At 34.9% G+C, this 26,835-nt stretch overlaps 1 protein-coding gene across 1 annotated transcript in view; it reads left to right on the plus strand.

Moving 5' to 3' along the window:
• The window catches only part of DPYD (dihydropyrimidine dehydrogenase), an 840,387-nt gene that overhangs the window by 177,351 nt on the left and 636,201 nt on the right, over positions 1 to 26,835 (plus strand). Inside the window, exon 4 of the mRNA XM_024119602.3 lies at positions 26,197 to 26,284. Coding sequence (XP_023975370.1) covers positions 26,197 to 26,284 — 88 coding nt within the window. The remainder of the gene's footprint in view (positions 1 to 26,196; positions 26,285 to 26,835) is intronic.

A 26,835-nucleotide genomic window follows, 5' to 3' on the forward strand; every position in this document is an offset into this window, starting at 1 on the left:
GTAAATGGTAATAGGAACGTACATATCAATAATTACCTTAAATGTAAATGGATTAAATGCTCCAACCAAAAGACATAGACTGGCTGAATGGATACAAAAACAAGACCTGTATATATGCTGTCTACAAGAGACCCACTTCAGACCTAGGGACACATACAGACTGAAAGTGAGGGGATGGAAAAAGCTATTCCATGCAAGTGGAAATCAAAAGAAAGCTGGAGTAGCAATTCTCATATAAGACAAAATAGACTTTAAAATAAAGACTATTACAAGAGACAAAGAAGGACACTACATAATAATCAACAGATCAATCCAAGAAGTAGATATAGCAATTCTGAATATGTATGCACCCAACAAGGAGCACCTCGATACATACGGCAAATGCTAACAGTTATAAAAAGGGAAATCGACAGTAACACAATAATAGTAGGGGACTTTAACACCCCAGTTTCACCAATGGATAGGTCAGCCGAAATGAAAATAAATAAGGAAACGCAAGCTTTAAATGCTGCATTAAACAAGATGGACTTAACTGATATTTATAGGACATCTCATCAAAAAATAACACAATACACTTTCTTCTCAAGTGTTCATGGAACATTCTCTAGGATAGATCATATCTTGGGTCACAAATCAAGCCTTGGTAAATTTAAGAAAATTGAAATCATATCAAGTATGTTTTCCGACTACAACGCTATGAGACTAGATGTCAATTACAGGAAAATAACTAAAAAATACAAAGACATGGAGGCTAAACAATATGCTACTAAATAACCAAGAGATCACTGAAGAGTAAAGCACAACCTTCTATGACTGAATCAGGGAGAAATAGAAAATATGAACAGACCAATCACAAGCACTGAAATTGAAACTGATTAAAAATCTTCCAACAAACAAAAGCCCAGGACCAGATGGCTTCACAGGCGAATTCTATCAACCATTTAGAGAAGAGATAACACCTATCCTTCTCAAACTCTTTCAAAATATAGCAGAGGGAGCAATGCTCCCAAACTCAGTCTATGAGGCCACCATCACTCTGATATCAAAACCAGACAAAGATGCCACAAAGAAAGAATACTACAAACCAATATCATTGATGAACATAGATGCAAAAATCCTCAACAAAATATTAGCAAACAGAATTCAGCAGCACATTAAAAGGGTCATACACCATGATCAAGTGAGGTTTATCCCAGGAATGCAAGGATTCTTCAAAATACGCAAATCAATCTACATGATACACATATTAACTAATTGAAGGATAAAAACAATACATAATCTCGATAGATGCAGAAAAAGCTTTTGATAAAATTCAACACCCATTTATGATTAAAAACTCTCCAGAAAGTAGTCACAGAGGGAAGTTACCCCAACATAATTAAGACCACATATGACACACCCACAACCACATTGTTCTCAGTGGTGAAAAACTGAAAACATTTCCACTAAGATCAGGAGCAAGACAAGGTTGCCCATTTTCACCACTATTATTCAATATAGGTTTGGAAGTTTTAGCCACAGCAATCAGAGACGAAAAAGAAAAAAGGAATCCAAATTGGAAAAGAAGAAATAAAACTGTCACTGCTTGCAGATGACATGATTCTATACATAGAGAATCCTAAAGATGCTACCAGAAAACTACTAGAGCTAATCAATGATTTTGGTTAAGTAGCAAGATACAAAATTAATGCACAGAAATCCCTTGCATTCCTATACACTAATGATGAAAAATCTGAAAGAGAAATTAAGGAAACACTCCCACTTACCATTGCAATGAGAAGAATAAAATATCTAGGAATAAACCTACCTAAGGAGACAAAAGACCTGTATGCAGAAAATTATAAGACAGTGTTGAAAGAAATTAAAGATGATACAAATAGATGGAGAGATATACCATGTTCTTAGATTGGAAGAATCAACATTGTGAAAATGACTATACTACCCAAAGCAATCTACAGATTCAGTGCAATCCCTATCAAACTACCAATGGCATTTTTCAAAGAACTAGAACAAAAAATTTTACAAATTGTATGGAAACACAAACGTCTCCGAATAGCCAAAGCAATCTGGAGAAAGAAAAACGGAGCTGGAGGAATCAGGCTCCCTGACTTCAGACTATACTACAAAGCTACAGTAATCAACACAGTATGGTACTGGCACAAAAAAAGAAGTATAGATCAGTGGAACAGCTTAGAAAGCCCAGAGATAAACCCACGCACATATGGTCAGCCTATCTTTGATAAAGGAGGCAGGAATATACAAGGGAGAAAAGACAGCCTCTTCAGTAAGTGGTGCTGGGAAAACTGGACAGTTGTATGGAAAAAATGAAATTAGAAGACTCCCTAACACCATACATAAAAATAAACTCAAAATGGATTAAAGACCTAAGTGTAAGGCCAGACACTGTAAAACTCTTAGAGAAATACATAGGCAGAACACTCTGTGACATAAATCACAGCAAGATCCTTTTGACCCACCTCCTAGAGAAATGGAAATACAAACAAAAATAAACAAATGGGACTGAATGGAACTTAAAAACTTTTGCACCGCAAAGGAAACCATAAATACGATGAAAAGACAACCCTCAGAATAGGAGAATATATTTGCAAACGAATCAACTGACAAAGGATTAATCTCCAAAATTTATAAGCAACTCATGCAGCTCAATAACAAAAAAACAAACAACCCAATCCAAAAATGGGCAGAAGACCTAAACAGATATTTATTCAAAGAAGATATACAGATTGCCAACAAACACGTGAAAGGATGCTCAGCAACACTAATCATTAGAAAAATGCAAATCAAAACTACAATGAGGCATCACCTCACACCTGTCAGAATGGCCATCATCAAAAAATCTTCAAATAACAAATGCTGGAGAGGGTGTGGAGAAAAGGGAACCCTCTTGCACTGTTGGTAGGAATGTAAATTGATACAGTCACTCTGGAGAACAGTATCAAGGTTACTTAGAAAACTGAAAATAGAACTACTATACAACCTAGCAATCCCACTACTGGGCATATACCCTGAGCAAACCATAATTCAAAAAGACACATATACCCCAATGTTCATGGTAGCTCTATTTACAATAGCCAGAACAGGGAAGCAACCTAAGTGTCCATCGACAGATGAATGGATAAAGAAAATGTGGCACATATATACAATGGAATATTACTCATCCATAAAAGAAACAAAATTGAGTTATTTGTAGTGAGGTGGATGGACCTAGAGTGTGTCATCCTGAGTGAAGTAAATCAGAAAGAGAAAAACAAATACTGTGTGCTAACACATATATATGGAATCTAAAAAAAAAAAAAAGGTTCTGAAGAACCTAGGGGCAGAACAGGAATAAAGATGCAGATGTAGAGAATGGACTTGAGGACACAGGGAGGGGGAATAGTAAGCCGAGACGAAGTGAGAGAGTGGCATTGACATATATACACTACCAGTTGTAAAACAGATAGCTTGTGTGGAGCAGCCACATACACAGGGAGATCAGCTCATGCTTTGTGACCACCTAGAGGGGTGGGATAAGGAGGGTGGGAGGGAGATGCAAGAGGGAGGGGATATAGGAATATATACATATAGCTGATTCACTTTTTTATACAGCAGAGACTAAGACAACAACGTAAAGCAATTATACTCCAATAAAGATGTTAAAGAAGAAGAAAAAAAAAAAAGAGTAAGGCTACCAGTTACTCTCCTGCTTACGTTGTAAGCCCACCTGCGATATGTGAGTTTTTGACTAGAGATGCAAGTTGGAAATTCTTGAGTGGTATTCTTATGTGGTGTTACCTGTCACAGGTGCTTGTGTTCTACAGCTGATTCTGTGTCCTCTGAGCTTGCACCTGAATTTCTCAGATGTCCTACCTTAGTGTAATGGCTGTTGAGTGTAGTGACCTTGAGGTGGTCCAATAGCCTGTCTGTAGCCACAGCCCATAAAAATGTATTAAACAAAAAATTTCTTCAGACATTTTGCTGTCGTATGTTAAATATCCAAGCAATGAAACATAATCTGCAAAAGCATTTCCTTCCCACAAACTCTATACCGAACTCCCACAAGTTTATGACAGTGTCATATATTAATACTTAAAACAAAAAGCAAAAAACCTCATCAGAGTGAAAGTTAAATGTTGGAGAACATTTAAATCTATCACTGAATGGTAGGGAGCTCAAGGGATTTAAACTTTTAAGCCTCAGAAAGGATGAGTCTTTTTAATGTTTTGTGGCAGGAGAATATCATTATAAAATAAGTATTTAAAGAAGATTAAGGAATTTCTTGGCCATCCAGTGGTTAGGACTCTGTGCTTACACCGCAGAGGGCACAGGTTTGATCCCTCATTGGGGAACTAACATCCTGCATGCTGCCTGGTGTGGCCAAATAAATAAATAAATAATATTAAAAATAAATAAGGAAAATTAGCTTGGTAGTAATAGGTAGGCTAGAATGGAAGAAGCAGATACAGTGTGTCAAATGTGAAAAGATTAGTTCACAAAAGAATCAAAAATACTTAAGCCATTAACATCTCATTGGTATATTCATTCATTCATTCATTCAACAAACACTTGTTGAATGTATAAATTGTTGGGTACCGTGCAAAGCATGAGAGTTGCAATATGAATTAAAATTAATTTCACTTTCAAGAAGGAGAGAATTATAAAATAAATGTGTAAAATCTTAGGCACAAAATATGAGAAGCTATTCATAAGTCAGCATTGTAGGTCCAAATAAAGTACTATAAATATTTATTCTTAGGAAAACCAGTCTTATTCCTAGAGTTTTATAATTATTGTAAAGCATGGGCTAATTATGAATAGAAACTATTTTTACCTCTTTTAACCTAAAATATGAAAATACGATTTGACAGTTAATTTTGTGTAAAGAGATAAAGTTAAAAGTTTATTCTTTGGCTTGAAACTGCATGAAGAATGGTGGAAAGTATGCACTGATATTAATGTGAACATGTATATGTAGTGTCGCCTTTATGCTAACCCAAAATAGATGGCTGTAATCTAAATCCACATCTCATCTTTTAAGTGTTTTGGAATTGCACAACAATTTCTGTGCTGGAAATGGGTCAAATAGTAAAAAACTGTCTCAGGAAAGCTGAGTCATTTTATCTTATACTATATTTTAATTTCATAATGCTAGAATTTTATATATAAGGATAGAATAAATACCATATGCATCTAACATTTTTTCCCTTTCTATGCTTTGTTCTCTTTTCTTGTTTTTCTCTTCTTTCTGTATTCTTCTTTCTTGTTTCATTGTTACTTTTTTCACCCCTTTATCAGTTCTTTTCCTTTTTTATTCTGTTCTTCTTGTTTTTGTTTTTCCTTTTTCTCAACATTGTCACCTCTTCCTTCTAGTTTCCTATTCTCCTTTCCTCCCCTCTTTCTCATGCTTTCCTTCTTACCTCAATAGATTGACAGCAGTGTTCTCTTATTATTTTTTATATATAGTGTTATCTTACTTTATGTTAATTCTAAATTAATAAAATATTTAGTAGCTATTAGTACAAGCAATTATGACCTGATTGGAAAAAAAAGTAAAATCCTTGAGGATGTTTTCACACACAATAAATGCATGCTAATTAGGTTGGTATGAAGCTTTACTTTCAGAGAGAAATAAGATTCATGATAGATGTTTGAATGAATATTGAGAATCTTAATATCCTATTTGGATATTTAAATCCTCATTTCAGATCCCTGGCATAAATCAAAATAATCGAGTTAATAAATCATAATAATTTAAAATATGCATTATCTTTTTATGATGCATTCTGCTGCTATGAAAAAACTTTTAATTAATTGGCAAGATTATTGATGTCAGTTTAACAAATTTGAGCTCCTACTATGTGTGATAATCTAGCCTAGGAAACAATATATTATTGGATATGATAATTAAGATCCTTTTTCTTTCTTGATTGAGGAATTCAGAGAAGTGATAGGTCAGTTTTGAGAGAGATAATAAAATCAGTCAAAGAGGTAGATTGGATGTGCTTTTGCTAGGAGGAGGAAAGTCGAGGGGAATGATAGAAGAACAAGAAGGAGAGACTTGTAAAGGTAATTTAAGAATATCATACTGTACAGTTTTAAAAAGCATTGGTTGCATGTAGGGGCAGCGAGTGGGAGATAAATGAGATGGTAGCTACATTAATTTGTTTATTTAGCATTTATTAAGCCTCTGCTATTAGCTGGGCACTGTGCTAGGTATAGAGTGATGCAGAGAGGAATAAAAATGGGCACTGCTCTGAAAGTTTTACAGACTAGAAGGAGAGACAGCTGGGTAAATAAATTAGTTTAACCAAATACATAAACAGAGAAAGGTAAGACACAATGGGGGCATTGGTCTTTTCTTTCTTGGTTAATCAGGAATGTTAGAGAATGCTGTTCTTATTGGGTATTCAAGGGGATGGGGAAGTAACATTTATTAAGCACTTAGTACATTACAGATATTTAGCAAGACTGTAGATATTTAATCTCCTTTTGTCCTGATAATAACTCTATGAATCCACTTGTATAGATTCAGAAGGTGAGGCTCACAGCAGTTGTGACTTGTCACATTAATAAGTGGAAAAGACAGGATTTGAACCCAGATCCATTTCACTTTTAAGGTAGTATTATTTCTATTATCATTTTTCAAGAGTCTGCACTTCATTTGACAGTTATTAGAAAATAGTATGACTGCCATGTAATAATATGATTGGAGCTATCCAATCATACTGAAAATAAATAATATTCTGGGTAGTAGGTAGTAATATGGCTCTATGCTAGGGGGATTGGAAGGAAAGAATGAAGATAGGAATACTTGTGGAGAAAGAATCTGAGGCCAAGAAAGAGAGGATTCAGAGAATAACTAAAGAAGTTTTGACTTAAGTAATTTTTTAAAATATGGAAACTAACTTAAGTGAGAGAAAAGCTGGGGGAAATAATGTATCTCTTTCCATTCCTTCTACTACCTATTTGCTCATGACCTCATCATGACTTGGCAGGAATATGACAGTGACCTGTTGTTCATTCTTTATACTGACACCAGAATTAGTTCCTAAAGAATCCTCTGAATAGTAATTCCCCACTCTCTGCTGTACAATGATGTTTAAACTCCTTATCCCAGAATATAAATGTATTAATCTTTTTCACTATGTGCTGCAGGTTATATGAATTCTCCAGTATCATATTATAATTGAGTAAATTTCTCTCTGACTGCATCCACTCTAGAATGTGTCCCATCTATTATACTTTCATTTCAATGACAAAACTTCCTATTTCCTGATTTTCTATTTGGTTCTTTTCAATATCCTCCCGTTTCTTTTTCATTTCTGCTTGTTTTTGTTTCATACGTTATTCTTTTGTTTTTAAGGAATGGTATGTACTACTTTTTTTTTTTTTACAGTTGAACTTAAAAAAATTATTTTATTTTATTTTTTTAATTGGGGTATAGTTGCTTTACAATGTGGTGTTAGCTTCTGCTCTACCAGGAAAGTGAATCAGGTATGTGTATACATATATCCCATCTTTTTCGGATTTCCTTCCCATTTAGTTCACCACAGAGCATTGAGTAGATTTCCCTGTACTATATACAGCAGGTTCTACTCCATTATTTTATTTTATTATGAGGATTATAAACATAGTAATCTTGAAATTTTCAGATTACTCTGTATTTTCACTTTGTAATAAATTCAATTCCTGATTACTGGCAGTCTTTTACGTAAGTTTTTCATTGTCTGTTTTTAGAAATTTTGTTTGTTCGTCTATATTGAGTGATTGTTGTGCTTATTTGTTTTTCTCTTGATGAAATGTGTTTTTCTTCCCTTCCCATGTAATAATTCCATGGTTGCCTCAATATGGATCTCATGTCTTCTATTGGTGGCTCTGGAAGTTATCCCATAGTAATATTGTGTTGATGTTGTATCTGTGGTAACCACATGAGGGGTGGCTTGACCCATGTCTTAGAATCAAGTCTGTGTTAGCTTCCTTCTGTCTCTCTTTGGCATAAAGCTTTATATGAGTCTTTATTCAAATTAGCACAACTCTCAGTATTTTTCTAATTCCTTACATGGTAAAGATCCATGATTTTAAGCATAGAGTCGTATTCCAGTCCCCCATCTCAGGTGGGGCACTTTTGGTCTCAGTTGTATCAAAAGAGTTGATTCTAGGCTCTCTATGCTTGCTTCAGGGCCTGGAGCCCATCAGACCTGTTGCTTCCAATCTGCTTGCTACTCTGTGTTTCTGTTTCTTTTCCTATCCTTTGAGGTATCTCAGTTGTTCTTTAGGTTAACTCTGCACTTTTAACATATGTATATATGGAGGGAGGGAGACGGGGAGGCAGAGAGAGAGAGAGAGAATGTCATGTGGCTATTTGAAATGAAGATGAGCTTCAAATCAAAATTTTATAATGTCATTTTAACCAAAATTCTTAGAAGACTAGTAAAACTTAGTTCTAATCCAGACTACATTTCTGGACATTTTTTTCTAGCTACCGCTTCTCAGGTACCTGCTATTCTAACCTTCCTGTAGAACGGCTTTTTCAGGAACACACCATGTAGTTTTATGTTCCATGCCTTTTCTCATTCTGTTTCTTCCACCAGAATACCACCCCCCCACTTTCATTCTCTGTCACAGTCATTGTTCTTTAAGACCAGATTGATTAAAAGCCACTTTCCTAAGAACACTTCCCTTGACTCTCCCCACTATAAACTTATCACTGCTTTCTTTTCGCTTCTGGAGCATTTTGTACTATCTTTTAATTTATCTCATCATATATAGCCATGATTAGGTGTTTAAATATTTGCTGCCCAACAATATGGTTATTGTGTAAAGTCATGGATCACATTCTATTCATTTTTAAAACCCTGGTGTGTGTTTGTCACATGGTAGGTACTTAGAAAATGCCTGATAAATAAATATGATGTTATTGCTGAAACAAGTTAGAGTCATGTCTTTTCTTAATAGCATCTCAGTTTAGGAATGTGAGTTTAATACAAATATATATGTATACACATATATATAAAAGATTATAGAGGGTGGCAATACAGTATAAAAATTGTGTGTCTTACAAATATTCATCTAAAACAAAATATCATTTAAAAAAAATTATATGTAGTGGTTTATATACAAAATTAAGCAAAAATAGTTTCTTATTTGTCTTCTAAGAGAAATATACCAATGTTAATTTAGACAAATGCTGTTTTCCACAATTATGTAACTTGATGGCTATAGGAAGGGAAGGAAATATCAAAGAGTGGTGAGGTTATAAGAAGCCACATGAATAAATCTACTGGATTATCAAAGAATAGATAAGCATAATATTAAAAGCCAAATTGGCAGTGAAGGCTCAAAATTCAGGATTTTAGCAATTTTAAGAAGTATAGACTAGAGACAGAGAGAGACAGGATGACAGAAATAAAAAATCTGACCTAATGAGTAGTCAACAGATCTTTGGAGTTTTAGGGCCTTAGAAAAGTTAGTGAAATATTTCTGAATACCAACCCAGCAAAAGGTGTATGTCTGTGGGATTCAGTAATTCTAGCTTATAGCCTGGGCAGCAAGTAAACAAAATACAGGTCAAAAGACTTAGTCCCCGAGACACATGCTCCAGGTAGGGTGTTGGTGGGATGAGTATGTAATTGAATACATGTCTGTTTTGAATAGCTACTTGGGCTTCGGCCCTTCATGTACATTATTAAATTCTCATGATTCTACGGTAAGTATTATCTCATTTTCCAGATGGAAAAAGGTAGGCGTAGAAAGATTAGGTGGCTTACCCAAGCCCCACAGCCTTCAAGTAGCAGTGACAGGATATAAGCCCATATTTTCCGGCCCCAAACTGTTTTCTTTGGATACACTTTCTGGAAAGGAGCTTGACATCTCCTGTGCAGGAGACTAAAATGGCATGATGAAGATAGAAATAAATGGGAACTTCAGACTGTAGTGTAGGTAGAGGCAGTCAGTTCCTAACACTTAAAAATGGAATTAAATACCTTTCTTAAGGACTTTCTAATCCCAAATTAAGTCAGACTGCCAAGAAATACAGGGTGGAGGAATGGGAAACGTTCTATATCCTCATCACTTAATGTAGCCGAACATTTTGGACCAGATCAAGGTTGTCAAATATTTTACCATTTTTATTACTGTGGGTTGGGTTTCTTTCATGTTCTTCACATTACTTTTAAAATAAGGGTTTCCATGTCACTAATGAAATTTTAGGACAGGTCTCACTTGGGTTCAAACTATGTTCCATTTATTAAAAGGTTCATTTCTCTCATTTAAAAAAATTTAGAGTTTAAAATTTTGGTGATCCTTTATTGACTCCCCAAACTGAAAACTGAATGGTGTTTATACTTTTTCTTAAGAATTTTACTCTCCTAGTCTCATAACATTTGAGAAACATGTGAAGAGGACATCGGACCATGGCCCTTTTATGTTAGAAGGCACTTAGAGACCACTTAATCATACACCCATACCTTTAAGATAAGAAAACTGAGGCCTGATCATGTTAAATGATGTGATCAGGGTTATATAATTTGTTCATAACAGAATAGGAGCCAGAAGGCACTCTTTGTCCAGTGCTCTTTCAATGCAGAGGACAATTACGGATTAGATTCTTGAATTTGTCTTTCCCTGAGAGTTTATTTTTAGGTGTCTTTGCCTCATGACTGAATCACTTCGTGATGGGAAATGTCTATAATGAGATGATCAGTCAGGGGCAGGTGTTCCTTTTTCTTGGGTAGTGTATATTATGGGAATTCAGTAGTGCAGACAAAAGAAATGGTTAGTGCCACGCTGTCTTTGGGGGCATTCATTTGGTAAGGCTATGTGGAAAATGATCATTTTTCTCCTAAAGAGATTGTACAATTTCATCTTCTTGGAATCCACAGAGAAACTTTGTAAATATTATAAATATTTCCTCTGGAAGCAGATGTATGTAAGATGCCTATTTTTCAAGTTGGCTGCATCATAAATACTGTATTTTAATCTGAATTATAGCTCTCTAAATTACTTTTAAATATATGAAAAGGGGAAAGTCTTAATAAGGCAAAAATATTCATTCCTATTTATAGTAATGTGAAGTAAATTACCTTGTAAAAATTTTAATTTTCTCAAGATAGAAATAATACAAGCCCTCAAAAACCAAGCAACTGCATAGTCTTCTTTTTATTATTATTCATTTATTTATTCAGCAAACATTTTTTGAGCCCCTGGTATGGCTATCTGATGGAAGTCCCAGAATAAATCTGAAGTCTTCCAGCCCTTGTTAGTCACCCTCCCGCTCACTTCCTGTGCCAGGCACCAGCATCTTCCTTCAAAACCTCCAATCTCTGAGCCTCCTGCCATCTCACAGCATTTGCACCTGTTTCCTTTGCCTTCTCCCTTCCTCTCCTTGCTTGGGGTGACTTCTGCTCAACGTTGAGATGGCAGGAGGCTTCCCTGATGCCCTGATCTCGCTGCTCGATGCTATGATAATCCTTCTTCATCCTCAATGAAATGTTTGTTTGTTTAACCCTGAACTACAGAAAGGAAGTATCTGTGTCTGTTTTTTTAGCCATTATTTTCTCATGACCTTATTCCTAACGGGTGCTTAACCAATATTTTTGGAATGAATGAATGTCCCCTGAAACCTATCAGCTATTTGGGGGGATATAGTTAGTTTACAAAATAATTATAGTATAGTGTGAAAAATGTGGGGATATGAAGTAAATGAATAACCTTTAAGCAGGGAGAGGAGGTAATTGAGGAAGCCTTCTCAAGAGGAGATGATGCCTATTCTGCATCCTGAAGGATGCCCAAGAATTTTCCAGACGAGGAATATGAGTGAGGAGTCATCCATTTTATACTGAGGGAAAAGCAAGAGCAAAGGCAGGAAAATGGAAAGAATATGGCATGTTTAAATAAAAATATTGCTTTTGTATCAGCATTACCAAAATCAATACTGTACTGTCGTCTTATATATAGAACTTTACCAACACGTCTTCAATAAAAAAGGATTTATGCACTCACTCTACTGGGAGAACAGATTCATATCTTCCTAGCTTGTAAAGCAATTTCCTCTCCGTGGGATTGTTCTGAAAAATTCACCTTAAAAAAATATCAAGAAGGGAACAGGTGGGACATTTCACAGCTTGAATTAAAAGGTAGTACATAAGAAAAATTATTCTCTAAAAATAATTTTGAAAATAAGTTTCTTTTCTTTCTCTTTCTGTTTAAAGTAGAAAATTTAGGTGTACTATCATATGAAATGTGTTCATGTATTGGAAAAATATCCATCCTAGATGTGGGAAATAAAAGAGGCAAAAAATTATACCTCTGTCAGAGGTGCTTCCCTTGACAAAGCAAGATTCATTTGCCTCCCTGCCTACTCTCACCACCCTAGGCTACAGTACCTCTTTTCATTGTTGACATATAAATTTGCCTACACTAACTACCCAAATACAGAATTGGTTACTAACACAGTCTCATTAAAACTATTAATAATGAGCTAAAGAAGAGATCATTTGGAGAAACGAGGTAATGATTGCCAAGTCATTTCTAAGTTTGACCCATCATGCTAGTAGGGTATCTGTAGAGATCAGTTTATTTTTGGCTTTGGGGTGTGGCTGCTCTTTTCATTATGAACCTTATGGATGCACATAACACATCTTACATATTTGATTTCATATAATCTTTCATGGTTACACATTCTATTTTTATTCAGTATGATTCCACTTCACTTCTGTATTCCACAAACTCCCTTGAAGTGGCTTGGAAGATATTTTTAAAAATGTTTTCTACTTATCATTTATTGGGCAACATTGTTGTTGGTCCTCTTCATAATTATCTTATTTGGTTTTCACAGTAACCTGTGTGGTAGTCATTATTTTACAGTTTCATCGTAACATTGCGCTTCCCATTAGCTGTGGAAAAACAGTGCTCATTTATTCCATTGCATTCTCCATTGTTCCTAGACAATAAATGATTTACAACAGTGATTTACATCATTGAGCATTTATTATGTGGCAGGCACTAAATGTTTTACATGTATTAATTTATGCAGTCCTCCCTATAGTTGTGTGGTGTCTAGCCTATAATTAGCAAGTTAGATGAGGAAGCTGGGGGCACAAAGTATTTAAGTAACTTTTCTAAGGTCACAAAGCTCTAGTAAGTGATAGAGCTGGATTTAAGTCCAGAATCCATCAAACTATATTGTCTCTTGTGGTATTGTGTTGTGATGAGTACCTACTGGCTGGTGTGTGGGTAAAAGAAGAGAGATCATTTGAAAGAGATGATGTGTTTGTGATTGAGGTGAATCTAAAAGTAATTGGGCAGAGAGCTCTATGCTACTTTTCAGTAGATAGTAGCAAATACTTCCAGTTCCTCACTTTTTATGTCTTCCTCAAGCCCTGTATTACTTGGCCTATCCACAGGACACACCTATACACACATAGACAGACAGACAGACAGACAGACAGACAGACACACACACACACACACCCTAGAGAAACAAATCTGTTCGTTGTCCTTAGCATTATACTAAGAAAGAGGAGGGAACAGATTGGGCAAGTATGTACATCCCTCATCTTTCCATTGCCACGCCTTCGCATCATTTGAGAATGTGTATTTATTTGTCTGACTTCTCCACTGTGAGCTTCTTGAGGGCAGAACCCAAGGCTTTCTCATCTTGTTTACTACAGAATGCAGCAGATTACAAATCCTCAGCAAATAACAAGTGCTCTATAGATATCTGTTGATTGAGAAAAAAGGGAAGGCAGGAAATGAATGAAAAAACGAAGGAAATGATGTGTTAAGATTCCATAGACCACAAACATATTTAAGTTCTATTACTTCCACTCAAATTCTTCATTTAAATTTCTTAATTTAATGGTGCTTGTGACAAACTGACAGCACTGCCAGTGTTATAATGCATTTCACTAGAAGCATAGTCAATGGAATTTTCCATTTTTACAAAAATATATATTATGTGCCCTTAGCTTTTTATTTTGCTGTTTTTAGAGTTTAAATAATATTTAGCTGTAGGCAGCTAATTTAGATGACAATGTTCAAGATGTTATTTCTGAACATTATGTCCTTTGGCTTCTAGGCTAATTTTTTTCAAAATATTCTGATAATGATCAGACCATCATAACATTAGTTCATTTCCAAGCAGTGCTATTACCTGAAACCTTCGTCCACCTTAAGATATGAATTAAATTAAGAAGATTAAACATTTATATTCTTATCTGTTTTTCTCCCATATTCATTAATTTCCTGAAATTTCTGCATATTCTTCATGTGCGATGTCAGCATTGACTCTTAGGCATTAAACTCCCAAGTACTGAAATAGTGTCTAAGTCACTTCACACAAACCCTAGTGGGAAGTAATAGTGGTCTGGACAACATCTTTAACAGAACAATTTTGGTCTTAATTATTTTTTTGCCACAATATATAATGTTCCAAATGTTATAGTGACATAATTTTTTTAGGCTGGTCATGATTACAGATGTTGAATACATTTTTAGTTTATCTATTTTGACTCACAGTTGTGATATCTGTAGGATGTTTCTAATTGCTTTTAATTTGTCTAAGATCAATCTAAAGATTGATCTTAGTGATTTCTGTAGGTAATTTACATATAAGAAAATGCTTTGTAAAGAATAACATGATCTGCAAGTGTTATTGCTGGTTACCTCGTAAAGCAAATGAGGAATTTTGTTAGATTGCATTTGAAGCCAGCCATATATGGCATATATATATTGTATAATAACGACTATAACATATATGGTTTTCTTATATCAGAAACTTTCTCAAGTTCTCTGGGGCTCCTGGCTATCATGAGAAATACTGCAGAAATGAAATGATGATACCTATAGACTGGACTTTGGAGAAAGTCACACCTGGATAATAGCCCTGAATTCAGCTTTCACAACCTGTGAGGCAAGCCCTGACATCACCATACACTATTATGATTTTAGAATGAAGTAGAAGAGAAAATTGGGAATCCCAGGACTTTAGGAAATGTCTATTAACTTAATAATCACCAGGATCACAGAAATAAGCAATAAAATATTTCAAACCTAAATCAGAGAAGAAAATTTTGTGCCTTACTATCTTTAAAATGAGAATAACAACAGTATCTACCTCATCAGGTTCTTATAAAGATATAGTGAGTTAATATTTATGTCTACCTCACTGAGTGGTTATGAAGATTAAATGAGTTAATATTTATAAAACACATACAATAGTACTAGCATATAGCAACTTCTACACGAGTAGTTATTAAATAAATTAAACCAAATATAAATATTTTTCACTGTAAGTGTATGTTATTTACATAAGTTTGAAAGTCAATTATTAAACTAATTTTTCCCAAACATTAAAAGCAATAACTGGCATATTCCCAAAGTTCTGGTTGTCTTTTTCAGCCAATTTAAAATGAATCTATTTCCAAGCAGACCAACAACAAAGACAAGGGACCCAACCATTTTCTCACCGGAGCAGGAAATAGTAGAGAAACCAGAAAATCAACTGTTATAGTCCAATGTGTTCATTACTTTGATAAAGAAATCCACAGGGTGCTCTGGGAGATCAGAATGGTAAGAACCAGGGGGCTCCATGAGAGACAGCCGAGATGAATTCTGCAGCAGGTTTGAAGTGCGGCTCTTCAGGCAAGGGACGAGCCTGTTGGAATACACAGAGGTTGAAAAATGACTTGACCTGCTCACGGAACTGCAGAGTTCTAGAGTGGGGCAAGTGTTGCAGCTGGAGCTGGAGGAATGCAATAGGCAGGGGCCAAGTTCAAAGGTCATTATATGCCAGTGCTCCCTTTAAGCAGGAGAATGTCATGATCAGATATGGGTTTTTAAAAAGATCACCAGGATTGTGTGAAACACTTGACAAAATTTGTGCTGAATACAGTTTTCTTTTACTTGGGGTAATCAACATAGATTTAACTAAGTAAAAGAAATGAATATTTAAATTTAATTTAAAGTGTGTTTAAAAACTTTTACTTTTAAGAAAGGAGGAGTGACATTATTTTTATGAAGTAAAACTTTTAGATAAATTTGTGTGGGCTCCACACTTGAAACTGAATACTAGTTCCAACAGGAAGAAAATTCAGATATGGCATTTGCTCTCCAAATCTGTTCTTTCAGCACCTAAAGTATTGCAATCACTGTTACACTTACAAAGAAAAAAAAAAAAAAACTGAACAAAAATCTCTTTTACATGAAGTAAGTCCAGTATATTTTTAAGTCAACATCTTCCAAGTAAGTTTCAGTAAATTCTCTCCTTCTCCGGCACAGAACTTAGAACATGGTGGCTTTTTAATAAATGTATTCCTACATTCCTGCTGCACTTAGATAGCTGAGATTTGGATAAATTTAAATACTATTATTGGCAAATACCGTCTTATAATTTTAAGGCCAAGTATTTTATTCAGCTGTTGTTTTAACTTAATTAATGACTCCCTCCAGCACTTGTGCTGTCACTCACTCTTTTTTTTTTGGCCAGACCTGACCCTTTGTTCTGTTAGCTTTGTGAACCTACTCAGAAGTATACTTCATTGTGGTCTTCCTATTAAAACCTTTAACCGGCCCCTTGTAAAACTTAAAGAGGATATGGGAGCATCGTGGGTTGGCTTTGGCCTTGTCAATGCAAATGACCAAAATGAAAATTACACAAGATAATGTGATTTTAGTTGCCAGTCAACACCTAAGTCTTTTTTATTTTTTATATTACATGTTTTATTTACACATTGCAAAAAATTCAAATAATATAACATTGTAAAAAGTAAAATCTATCCTTAATCTTAGTCCCCATGCACTTAAGTAGGTTTACATATTTACACAAATGTTCTTTTTTCATGATCAATATACCCCACATATCTAGGAATTGTATTTTATTTATAGATTAAACTGTTTGACTTTGCTTCTCTTTTACATGTTTATTAGAAATCAAAGGTCTGTCAATATTACTATTATTATATTTTTTCTGAAATTGCCTGCAAAAAGTCATAAAATATAAAGCTTTTTCAGTTTTGAAATTTGCTGAAAATTTTGCTTTTAGAGCATCTATGACTAATATAAATTACTTTTTTTGGCTGCCCTTCCTAAAGGGGCTTCATTGACATTAAGATAAACATACAACAGGTGTTCCAAAGTTTGAAAATATAATTCTCACAGCATATGGACATGCTACGAAAAATAATTTCTTCTTTCTAAGAAGCCTGGAAGGATTCTCAGTATAAATCAAAGAGTTTATGACACTACTGGGGAAATAGTCCAGGTGAAACAAGATTATTGAGTAGTAGGAAAGCTATAATAAAAACTGTCAGTACTGTCACCTGGTTCTCCCTAAGGTCTGTAAAGGATCAAAAGTGTATTGAGCATCATGTAACAGCTGTCTAGAATGTGAGGGGAACCACAATTGTGCTGAGCAACAATATACTGGTTTGAAAAATAATTACATATGGCTTGTAGTTAAAAATGGTAGGCTAGACTATAAAATGTATTGTGAATCTTGGGTTTTTGAAAACGACTACATGCTAACTAAACGTGTAACTGATCTTTATTATGGATGTATGTTGTCACATGTATATAAATGTATTCAAATTAAAATGGTATGTAAAATACAGGTATTTTCTTATTTGCAAACAGTTACCTAAGGAAATATTTGTGCATAGATAGCATATTTTGTCAGGACAAAGTGCTACCCTACCCTGGAGGGTAAGAAATACTTTGTCACCATCTCACCAGGTGGCAGCAATTGAAAAAGGGAAGGGAGAAATATGCCTTACACAGGCATTGAAAATACAGAAGTACTAGGAGATAATGTGTGGAGCAGGAATGAAGGAAAGCGTCTTTCATCGCATGGATTCTCATATTTGCTAATTGCTTTTGTTAGTTACTTACTCAACTATACATCCATAATAAAGATCAGTTTACATGTTTCGTTAGGATATATCCATTTTTCAAAAGCACAAACTTCACAGTATACTGAGTTGCCCAACCTATCATCTTTAATTTAACTGATTTTTTTTTTTTTTTTTTTTTTGTGGTATGCGGGCCTCCCTCTGTTGTGGCCTCTCCCGTTGCGGAGCACAGGCTCCGGACGCGCAGGCTCAGGGGCCATGGCTCACGGGCCCAGCAACTGATTTTTGGGAGAAGAATATGTTTGCCTCATACTATTAGCATGAAGAAACAACCAGAAACCTCATGAGGAAAGGATTCTGTATAAATGACATTGGGTCACTGATGAGATTGACATGTATTTTAGCAGTTTGATTCCTGAAAAAGTGCATTGACAGGAATTTTCCATAAACATTTGTGAGTAATACTGAGAACCAAAGATGGGTTATATAGTCTCTGCCCTGGATGAACCCATAATCTTTTTTTTTTTTTAATGAATTGCATTAGGCAACAGCATTTCCTTTCCTCTCATTCCTTTTATTCATTCATTCCTCCTATATTATTGGGCAGGTAAAATGTACATGGTGTAGTAGCTGCTGTGTGGAATATGGAGAAGCCACCTATGCATCCATAACTTGCTCTCAATATCAAGCTCTAGTAGACTCATTGGTCCATAGTAAAATCCTACTTGTTCTTCAGTCTCCAGCACAAGTATCTTTGTTTGAGAAGGCTTCTCTGATTTTCCTGAAGTAGAAATGCTTTTTCCTTCTTCTGAAATCCCATAAGGAGAAAATGAAGATTTAAAGCATATATTTATGTTTGTCAGATATCCACTACGTTTAATGTATGTAAATAACTGTAAAACATTATACTGTGACTCTTCACTGACCCCTTTCACATTAAAGGAGAGAAAGCAATGCATAACGTTCAGAGCATTTTGAGAGTTATAGAGAATGCCTGTTAAGTAACTAAAGAAGTACATACTATTTGGTGTAAGTGTATAATATTTAAACATTCTCACAACAAACCTCTGAAGTACAAATTATTATCTCCATTTGCATATGAGAAAACTGATCCCCAGAGAGGTTAGGTCATTTGCCTAAAGTCTTAACACCAGTACAGTGAAGTCAAGAATTAAATATGGGCAATCAAGATCCAGAGCTTGTTCTCTTAACCTCTATGCTATGCTTTCTGAGGTAATACATTTAAAGGCTTTGGACAAGCAAGCACATCTGAGCACTTAGTAATTAATATTAGTGTACACATAAGTCTGGGTGTGTGCACACACACGCTCTATATATCATACCTATACACTATGTATAATCTGGCTTGTTTATGCTGCCTATATTTAGTATAACCAAGTCTCACAAGTAACCCTATCCAGCTACATGGCTTATCACCCTCTCATTACTGCAAGACAGAGGAAGCTCTTTATCTTCTTCTTGAATCTGGCCATCTTCTTCAATCCCTTTAAATACTCTCAATCCCCACCATCTTTAAGGTGGATAAAAAATGGTTTCCTAAGAGTGTTGCCAAGCGGACCATCCCTCCAGGACATAAAGCAGGACTTTTATCTATCAGTATTCTCTGGTTTTCTTGATCAAAGTATACCTCTGTTATAGCTGCAAATGACGGGGATAAAATTATATCATAGGTTTTAGGGCCTAGATATCTACTTGGCAGAAAAAAACATTTAATAAATATTTTGATTTGTTCTGTATTCATTGACTTTAAGTGTTTCTGTGTTATTGACATGTTTTTAAAACTTGTGAATGTATAATATTTACTTTTTTTTTTTTGGCTGTGCCACATGGCATGTGTGATCTTAGTTCCCCGACTGGGGATTGAACCCGTGCCCCCTGCATTGGGAGCACAGAGTTTTAACCCCTCGACCACCAGGGAAGTCCCTAATTACTTGTAATAGTTACAATATAATAGCATTTTTTATTCCATTTCAACAATTCAGTTTGTAAGTCATGATCTTGTACTCTTCAAATAAATTTATAGCAGAGAGAAATTGGAAATGGGGGTACTCTTCCTTCACTGCTGTAACCTACATTTGGCAAATAAACCTGTTTTCTTTAGATTTTGGTATTGGTATTTAAATCTTGGCTTATTATTTAAAACTGCTATTTCTAGTATGTTAAAGCCCCAGTAGATTCTGAAAGCCTTAAGGACTGACTCCACTTCCTTTAATCATACGTGGTTCTCTTTTCATACCTAATTATTTCTGTCTTATGCATATATGCATGATGTGTGTTTATTTTCTTTCAACGACTTCCTGCAGTTTATAATATATACAGATTCCATCACATTCTTCTTGTTCCACTTCTGTACAACAAAAACTTAAAGTCCCATTGGCTCTCGTAAGAAAGAGAAAAATCTAAGTTTAAGAGCAGCATTCTTCAGATACTCATGATGATACTGTCTGTGTAGTAAAATAGGACAATATGTTTGTTTAAAAATTTTCAGGAGGTAATATATACTAAATTCTTATGGAAGTGTTTTATTTGCTTGCAGGAAAAGATGTATGCAAATTTATGGTTTCTTGTGCTGTTGAGGTTTCTGTAGCACACACAGTTTTTTCAAAAATAAGAATATGCTCAAAAATTATCTTTCCAGTAGAAGTGGCTATAGCCAAAGCTGTTTAAAGCTGTAATTGAATTAGCCTTCGAAACTGTGTAATATCATAAAACTCTAATGTTTTCATCTTGACTTGAGAAGCCTCTTGAGATGGTTAAGACTACCTTCCACTTTTTTTTTCCTTAAACTAAAATTGGACTCTAGGAGAGACGATACTATAGGCTTTTTCTAGCTGTGACTTCTCAACTGCTTTTTTCTCAGTCTTCAAATTACTCTGGGAAGGAGGCACTAGTGTTGTCAAGAGATGAGGTCAGTAAAACATCACCTTTTAAAATTTTGAGTTGTCTTCATACCTGAATGGACTAGATGGGCGTAAGATGGTAAATATGTTCCAGTAGTTCCTCCAGCTGCCTTGGCCATTGGTTTCATTATGCTTCTGGGAGATTTACAGAGGCTCAATATTCTCATCTATGAAGTGGAAATAAAAGTGGTCTTATTAATTTTTAAGAATCAGTTATATATGAAGATCAAAAATGAGCATTATTTTTAACTTTAAGTTCCTTCATTTAACTCAAAATATGCAAAAAGTGTAAAATGCACATTTTTAGCCATTAGTATTTGAGACAAACAATTTTTTGACACAGACTATAGAAATACTGTAGAAAAGTTTTTAACAATGTTATATTCCTAGCCTCATGATCATCCAACAAAATGTTTTGAGCATTGATTGTGTGAATTGTGCACTGTTCTAAATTTTGCTTCTTTTGAACTGTCTTGGAGCATCCACATGTGAATGGAAGTTTCTAGTGGATAAATATCTTTACTTAAAAATTGTTTTGTTGTTAACCTGTAAAATCAAATAAATATTAAAAGCCTTAAAACATGAACATCATTGGTGAGGTTAAAAGGCAGAATGGTGCACAGGATAAAAAAATTCAGTTATTGTAAATGATGTTGCCATAGCTTTCCAGCCCAGTGGAATGTAGAAACTGGGCCAAGATGCATATTAGGAATATTCAAAGTTAGTTCCAAATACCCTTGAGCTAGTAAGAACCTGTGGTGTAATCAGAGAAGCAGAGTCAGAAAGTACATAGGAAAGGCTGTTAATGGAATACTGAGAGAAGCAGAGAGAATTATTGGAAGCTGAGAATGGCTCTTGTATATTTAATGCATCAGAACATTGGATTAGTATCATCATGTTTTAAAGATGCCAACCAGCTTTCTTGGGTCCTTTTATTATGACAGAATCTGGGTGCAAGTGATGTAAGCTGTGGAACTCAGATATATGTATGACACTTCTAACCTCCATTTCTTGATTCACACACCTTCCATTCAGTCTGATACTCCATTCTACCCAGTTTCAGTAGAAATGTTGCCAAGTTGGGGAAGGATATTAGACTATATATTTGCCTACACTGGTTATTATAGGGTGGAGAAGTTAGATCCTGTACCCACTGCTACACCTGAATTAGTTAGACCTTCCAAATAAAGGTACTGAATATCAAAGATCTGAGGAAATACAACATGAATATTAAGAAAATATTTAAATTTTTTAATGTAAATACTGACTTGCCCAGTTTGATTATATAAGCTAACATAGATTATACATAACCTGATGAAACAGTGCTGACTTGATTGAACCAAAGTCTAGCAAAATACCCAAAGACAATGCATGTGAGTTTTTAAGTCTTTCAAACAGATTTGTGTGATTTTTTTTTAAACTGAGAAAGAAATTAATTATTATTTAAACTCATGGATTAGAAAATTCTTCAACAAGCATATGTTACTATTCCAACTGCTATGTATGCTTAACAATAAAAGAAGCAGGCATCTGTTCTCAGATGTGTGAAGAATGAAATGCTTTAGTTCATTGCTCACTATAATGTTTTTTGGTGTCATACTATGGAGTAAAACTGTCCAGCCTCACTGATATTTGGGGAGAGGAATCATAGCTCTCTTTCCCTAGAGAAAGTTCCTGGATAAATATATCTTTAATAGTTTTTGTCTTTTAGGTAGCAGTACTAAAGTTTTCATACATTTTTTATGGTGATGTTTAATCATGAAGGATTAACATTATTAAAGATTGTATATTTTGCTTTTAATGAAATCTGTAGTTATCCTCTGTATTAAATATAAAAATGAGAAAAGTTCATCACTGGTAAAAAATCTAAGACTTTTTATTGCTTTAAAAATAGTTTAACATACTCAGTATAAATGTAATTATTTGGGGATTAAAATATTACATAAATGTTTATCTGAATTAACTTTTGCCTTTTACAATGAATTTAAAAATAAAGTGCACTATAAAAGAGTAACTTTGAAGCATAAAAGGGGAATTAAATGACTGAGGATAAAAACAAGTGTAATTTAAATGTTACTTCTAATGAAAAATTTATGTAGGACTGTGGTTTACAATAATTGTTGACATATTCCCCTAAGTACTGTGTCTGTGATTTTTCATGGTATCAATCATTTAAAGCAATTTAGGTGATACATTCTGACATGCATTTCTGCTATTTTATTTACACCATTTGCCTACATCATTGTAATGCAGTACCTTTCTGATTTGATACAGTAAATGCACTCTGTAATATCTATTATGGCATGGTCAAAGGATAATTTATTGTCAAATAGAAAAATAGGTCAACACTAATGTCACTTGATGATCAACCCCCCCCCAAGTTTAATAAAACATCTCCCCAGTATGCATTCCACTGCAGTGGTTGATATTTTATTAGGACTACCTGGCTATAGCAGTAGTGTAATTACTGAGCTGTCAGAGTGATAAGTGGGATTAATGGCAGCCTGATGCACTTTAGTCTGCAGAGCGCTTAGAGAATTGCAAGATGGTATTATTATCAGAGTCTGCCCATTCTGGCATATTCATGGCACCAAAGAAAAAAAGAATGCTACAATTTAGGTTTCCATTGCCCTGCCTCATTAACATCTGACATTTCCAACAGCTGTTATTTGTGAACTAGCTCAATAATAAAAGAATTATTTGGTAAAGAGGCTTAATAACCACAACTAAAAGTCCTTGTGTTGTCAGTGCTGTTAAGTGAATCTGTTTATGTTGAATATAAGATTTCTCTGGAAGAACAGAAAAACACACTTTGAATTAATTTGGCTCATTCATACCTGCTGACATTATAACTTTATTTTTTAATTGCCTTATTATTCAAGTTGGGTGTTAGAAAAAAGAAAAGCCGAAAACTTGTGACTTCATTAGGGATAACCAGAATCCTCTATCTATTATCTATATCTTTATCTATCATAACAAGTATTTTTGTTGCTTTATTCTTATGGAATGGTAGGTATTTAAAAAATTGTCAAAATGACTTTTTTACAAAGCAGAAGACATTTAAGATTGCATATTATTTTATAGCTATTTTTAATTTAGGTACTTTATTTTACCACATAATAGGAAATCTTTTTAAACCACTATTAATGTACAACATATTTATCCATGTGAAGATAACACGTATAAGTATCACCTCATTTCAACATCAAGGACCAAATAGACCATGCTTTGTTTTCTTTTTGGATTGTTGTCCTACTGATCATACTTCCAAGAAATTCTTTTTAAACTCAGTGACAGTGTTTTAGGGAAAAAAAACAAACAAGCCCATAAGTATAAGAAGATAGGAATTCAACTAAATTATAAATGTGAATCTAACAATGGCATTTAGAGAAATGATAGGGGAGAGGTTTAATGACTGCATTTCAGAGAGGACAATTGATTATGAAAAGCCTTCGGTACTCACTGTGTAAAATTTAATTTAGAGAGAAGGCTAAGGGCACAAACCAGAGAGAAGAGATCAGATTTAAAAACAAAATATTAATTAGGTACTGAGAAATTGGTTCAGACAATGAAGAGGACACTCTGACTCACAAAAGAATGACAAGGAGACCGGTATTGGTTTCTTGAAGGAAATGAACCAACGTCTTTACACATGGAAGTGGATAGAAAATGAGCCAGCTAGTGACCTTTGTCACTGAGCAACATGGGACTCATTCTCAGTGAAATTCTCAGAGAATTCTTGTCTTCTGACACATGTGACAATGGTATATGTTAAATTTCAGATCACCAGCTTAATTTTTCACTACCCCCACTTTCACTTTATGCCAGACCAGATTCCATTAGTTCACCTACCCTCATGTTTTTTCTCTCCAGGCCTCGGCACATACTGTTTTTATCCTTTGTCATTTTCTTGAGTGACCCTGCACTCCAAATCCCACCCTCCTTTGCCTCCCTAATGCCCACTCATTCTTCAAGCATCCCTTTAAGTGTTATTGTTCCCAATAAGCTTTGCCTGACTCTCTCCCTCCAGGACTACTGTTCCTCTTATATGCTCCCTTAGCATGCTGTTTTTACCCAAATTCACATTGACCACACTGACTACTACAAGTGTCTTTTATATGTCTGAACTCCCTCCAAACTGCAAGTTCCATGAGAGCAGGACCATGGTGGTCTTGTTAATCACTTTGACAACCTCATATCCCAGGTTCTGCCATGTAACAAGGCTCATTAAATATTTATCAAATGAATATACAAATACGTATATGAATGTACAAATTAAAGACCATTCTAACCAGTGGTTTCAGTCCTAAAGTAGTAATTATAGAACTGTGATTCTCACTGTGTGGCTCCAACCATGTTTATCAGAATCACCTTAAGGGGGTTTTCCAAAATGCAGATTCCCAGGCCAATAACTCAGACTCAGGAGGGGCTTCTCTGTGGAAATTATGACATTTATCAAGCTTCCCTGGTGGTTCTTAGGAACACTGAAGTTTGAACATGTCTCTGGTCATTTCCACAGAAAGCAGATTCTGATATGAGATTAGTATGTGGGAAGTTTATTAGAAGATCCACACCTGTACAAGAGTGAAGGAATCAGGATTGGACAGACATATCTACAATAAAGGCTACAGTAGATCCCTGCAGACCTGTTCCCCAAGTGGGGGCAAAGAGACTGGGCCTCTACCTCCCCTCACTGACCTGTGATTGGAAACTGGCTGCAGCTGGAAAGGGGGCATGACCTTGGTTCAGCCTGTTCTCTTCACATGAGGGCACAGCAGCTGGAGGAATAAATGCTTCAGTCTGAAAGGGGGTAGATCTGGTCTATGCATTGAGGCATCTACTGCAAAGCCCAATTGCCATGTGAATAATGCGTAGGTTAAAAGACATCAGAAAATTGGAGGAGGGAGGGAGGGAGGGATGGATGATGGCAGGGGAAGAAGGAGTCTGGGAGGAGAGGTGGGTGGAAAAGTGGGAGGGAGGAATGGAGGAAGAAAGGAATTTACACGTGGTAAAAAGACTTTACCTTTGTGTTTGTATAATTGTGGTGTAAAAGGCATGCAAAACTTTTTATCATAAAAGACTCCATCCTCTAAGCATTATCAGTGTAGTGAGGGATCCAAATAAGACTGATTTAATAAATGGATGGATGAATGAATGATGTATCTTAAATAAGTATGATCTTCTTAAACTCGAGGAGGAACACCAAGAGAAAGGGCAGTTATTAGCCTCAATGGTGCCATTTCATACACGTTAGGAGGTGTGCAAAAAGTGAAACACAAGTACTCTGTTTATTGCTTAAAAAAATTTTGTACCTAAAAATAGTACAATTTTATCTGTTCTTACTAGACACTAACTCTGGGGTAGAGAATATATAGAATATTATCTCACTTACTTTATGGTTTCTTTAATTCAGTTATTTTATTCCCTAGATGCCTGAAATGTGCAGATGCCCCCTGTCAGAAGAGCTGTCCAACTAATCTAGATATTAAATCGTTCATCACAAGTATCTCAAACAAGGTAAATTTGGATTCAGTTCTGCAAATGAAAATTAATAACAGCCTTTGATCTTGTTCTCTATCTATTATGACCATGATTAAAGCATAAAGCTTGTCTTAGTAAATTGGGTTAAAGTATTAAAAATATGATTTCTATAGGCCTGTGAAAATGTGGCACATTTTATTAATTAGTCTCTCCCAGTTTGTGATATGATTATTGTGAAATGCGTATTCACTGTTTATTGTCTTAAAAATTAGTTCGTGTTGAAATTAATCACTTTTTAATACAAAGCATTCACTGAATAGATTTACTCTAGCTTAGGCTTGCCTAAATGCTTATAGAAAGGAACTGTCATTGATTATCAAAACACATTCAAATTTGTGAAGTATCTTTGTTTTAAAATGTGCTTTGGTATTAACTCTGGCACATTGAAACAAATCAAGGGAATTTGTTTAAGATTTGGAATAATTCATAGAGACTGATAGAGTTGTAACCAAAAACCCCCCAACAATTAAAAAATAGAAAACAGACTTTTATGGGCATGAGTAGAAAAAAAAGGAATTTTGATCTTT

The sequence above is a fragment of the Physeter macrocephalus genome, chromosome 4 (genome assembly GCF_002837175.3).
Source record: "Physeter macrocephalus isolate SW-GA chromosome 4, ASM283717v5, whole genome shotgun sequence".
Lineage (NCBI taxonomy): Eukaryota > Metazoa > Chordata > Mammalia > Artiodactyla > Physeteridae > Physeter > Physeter macrocephalus.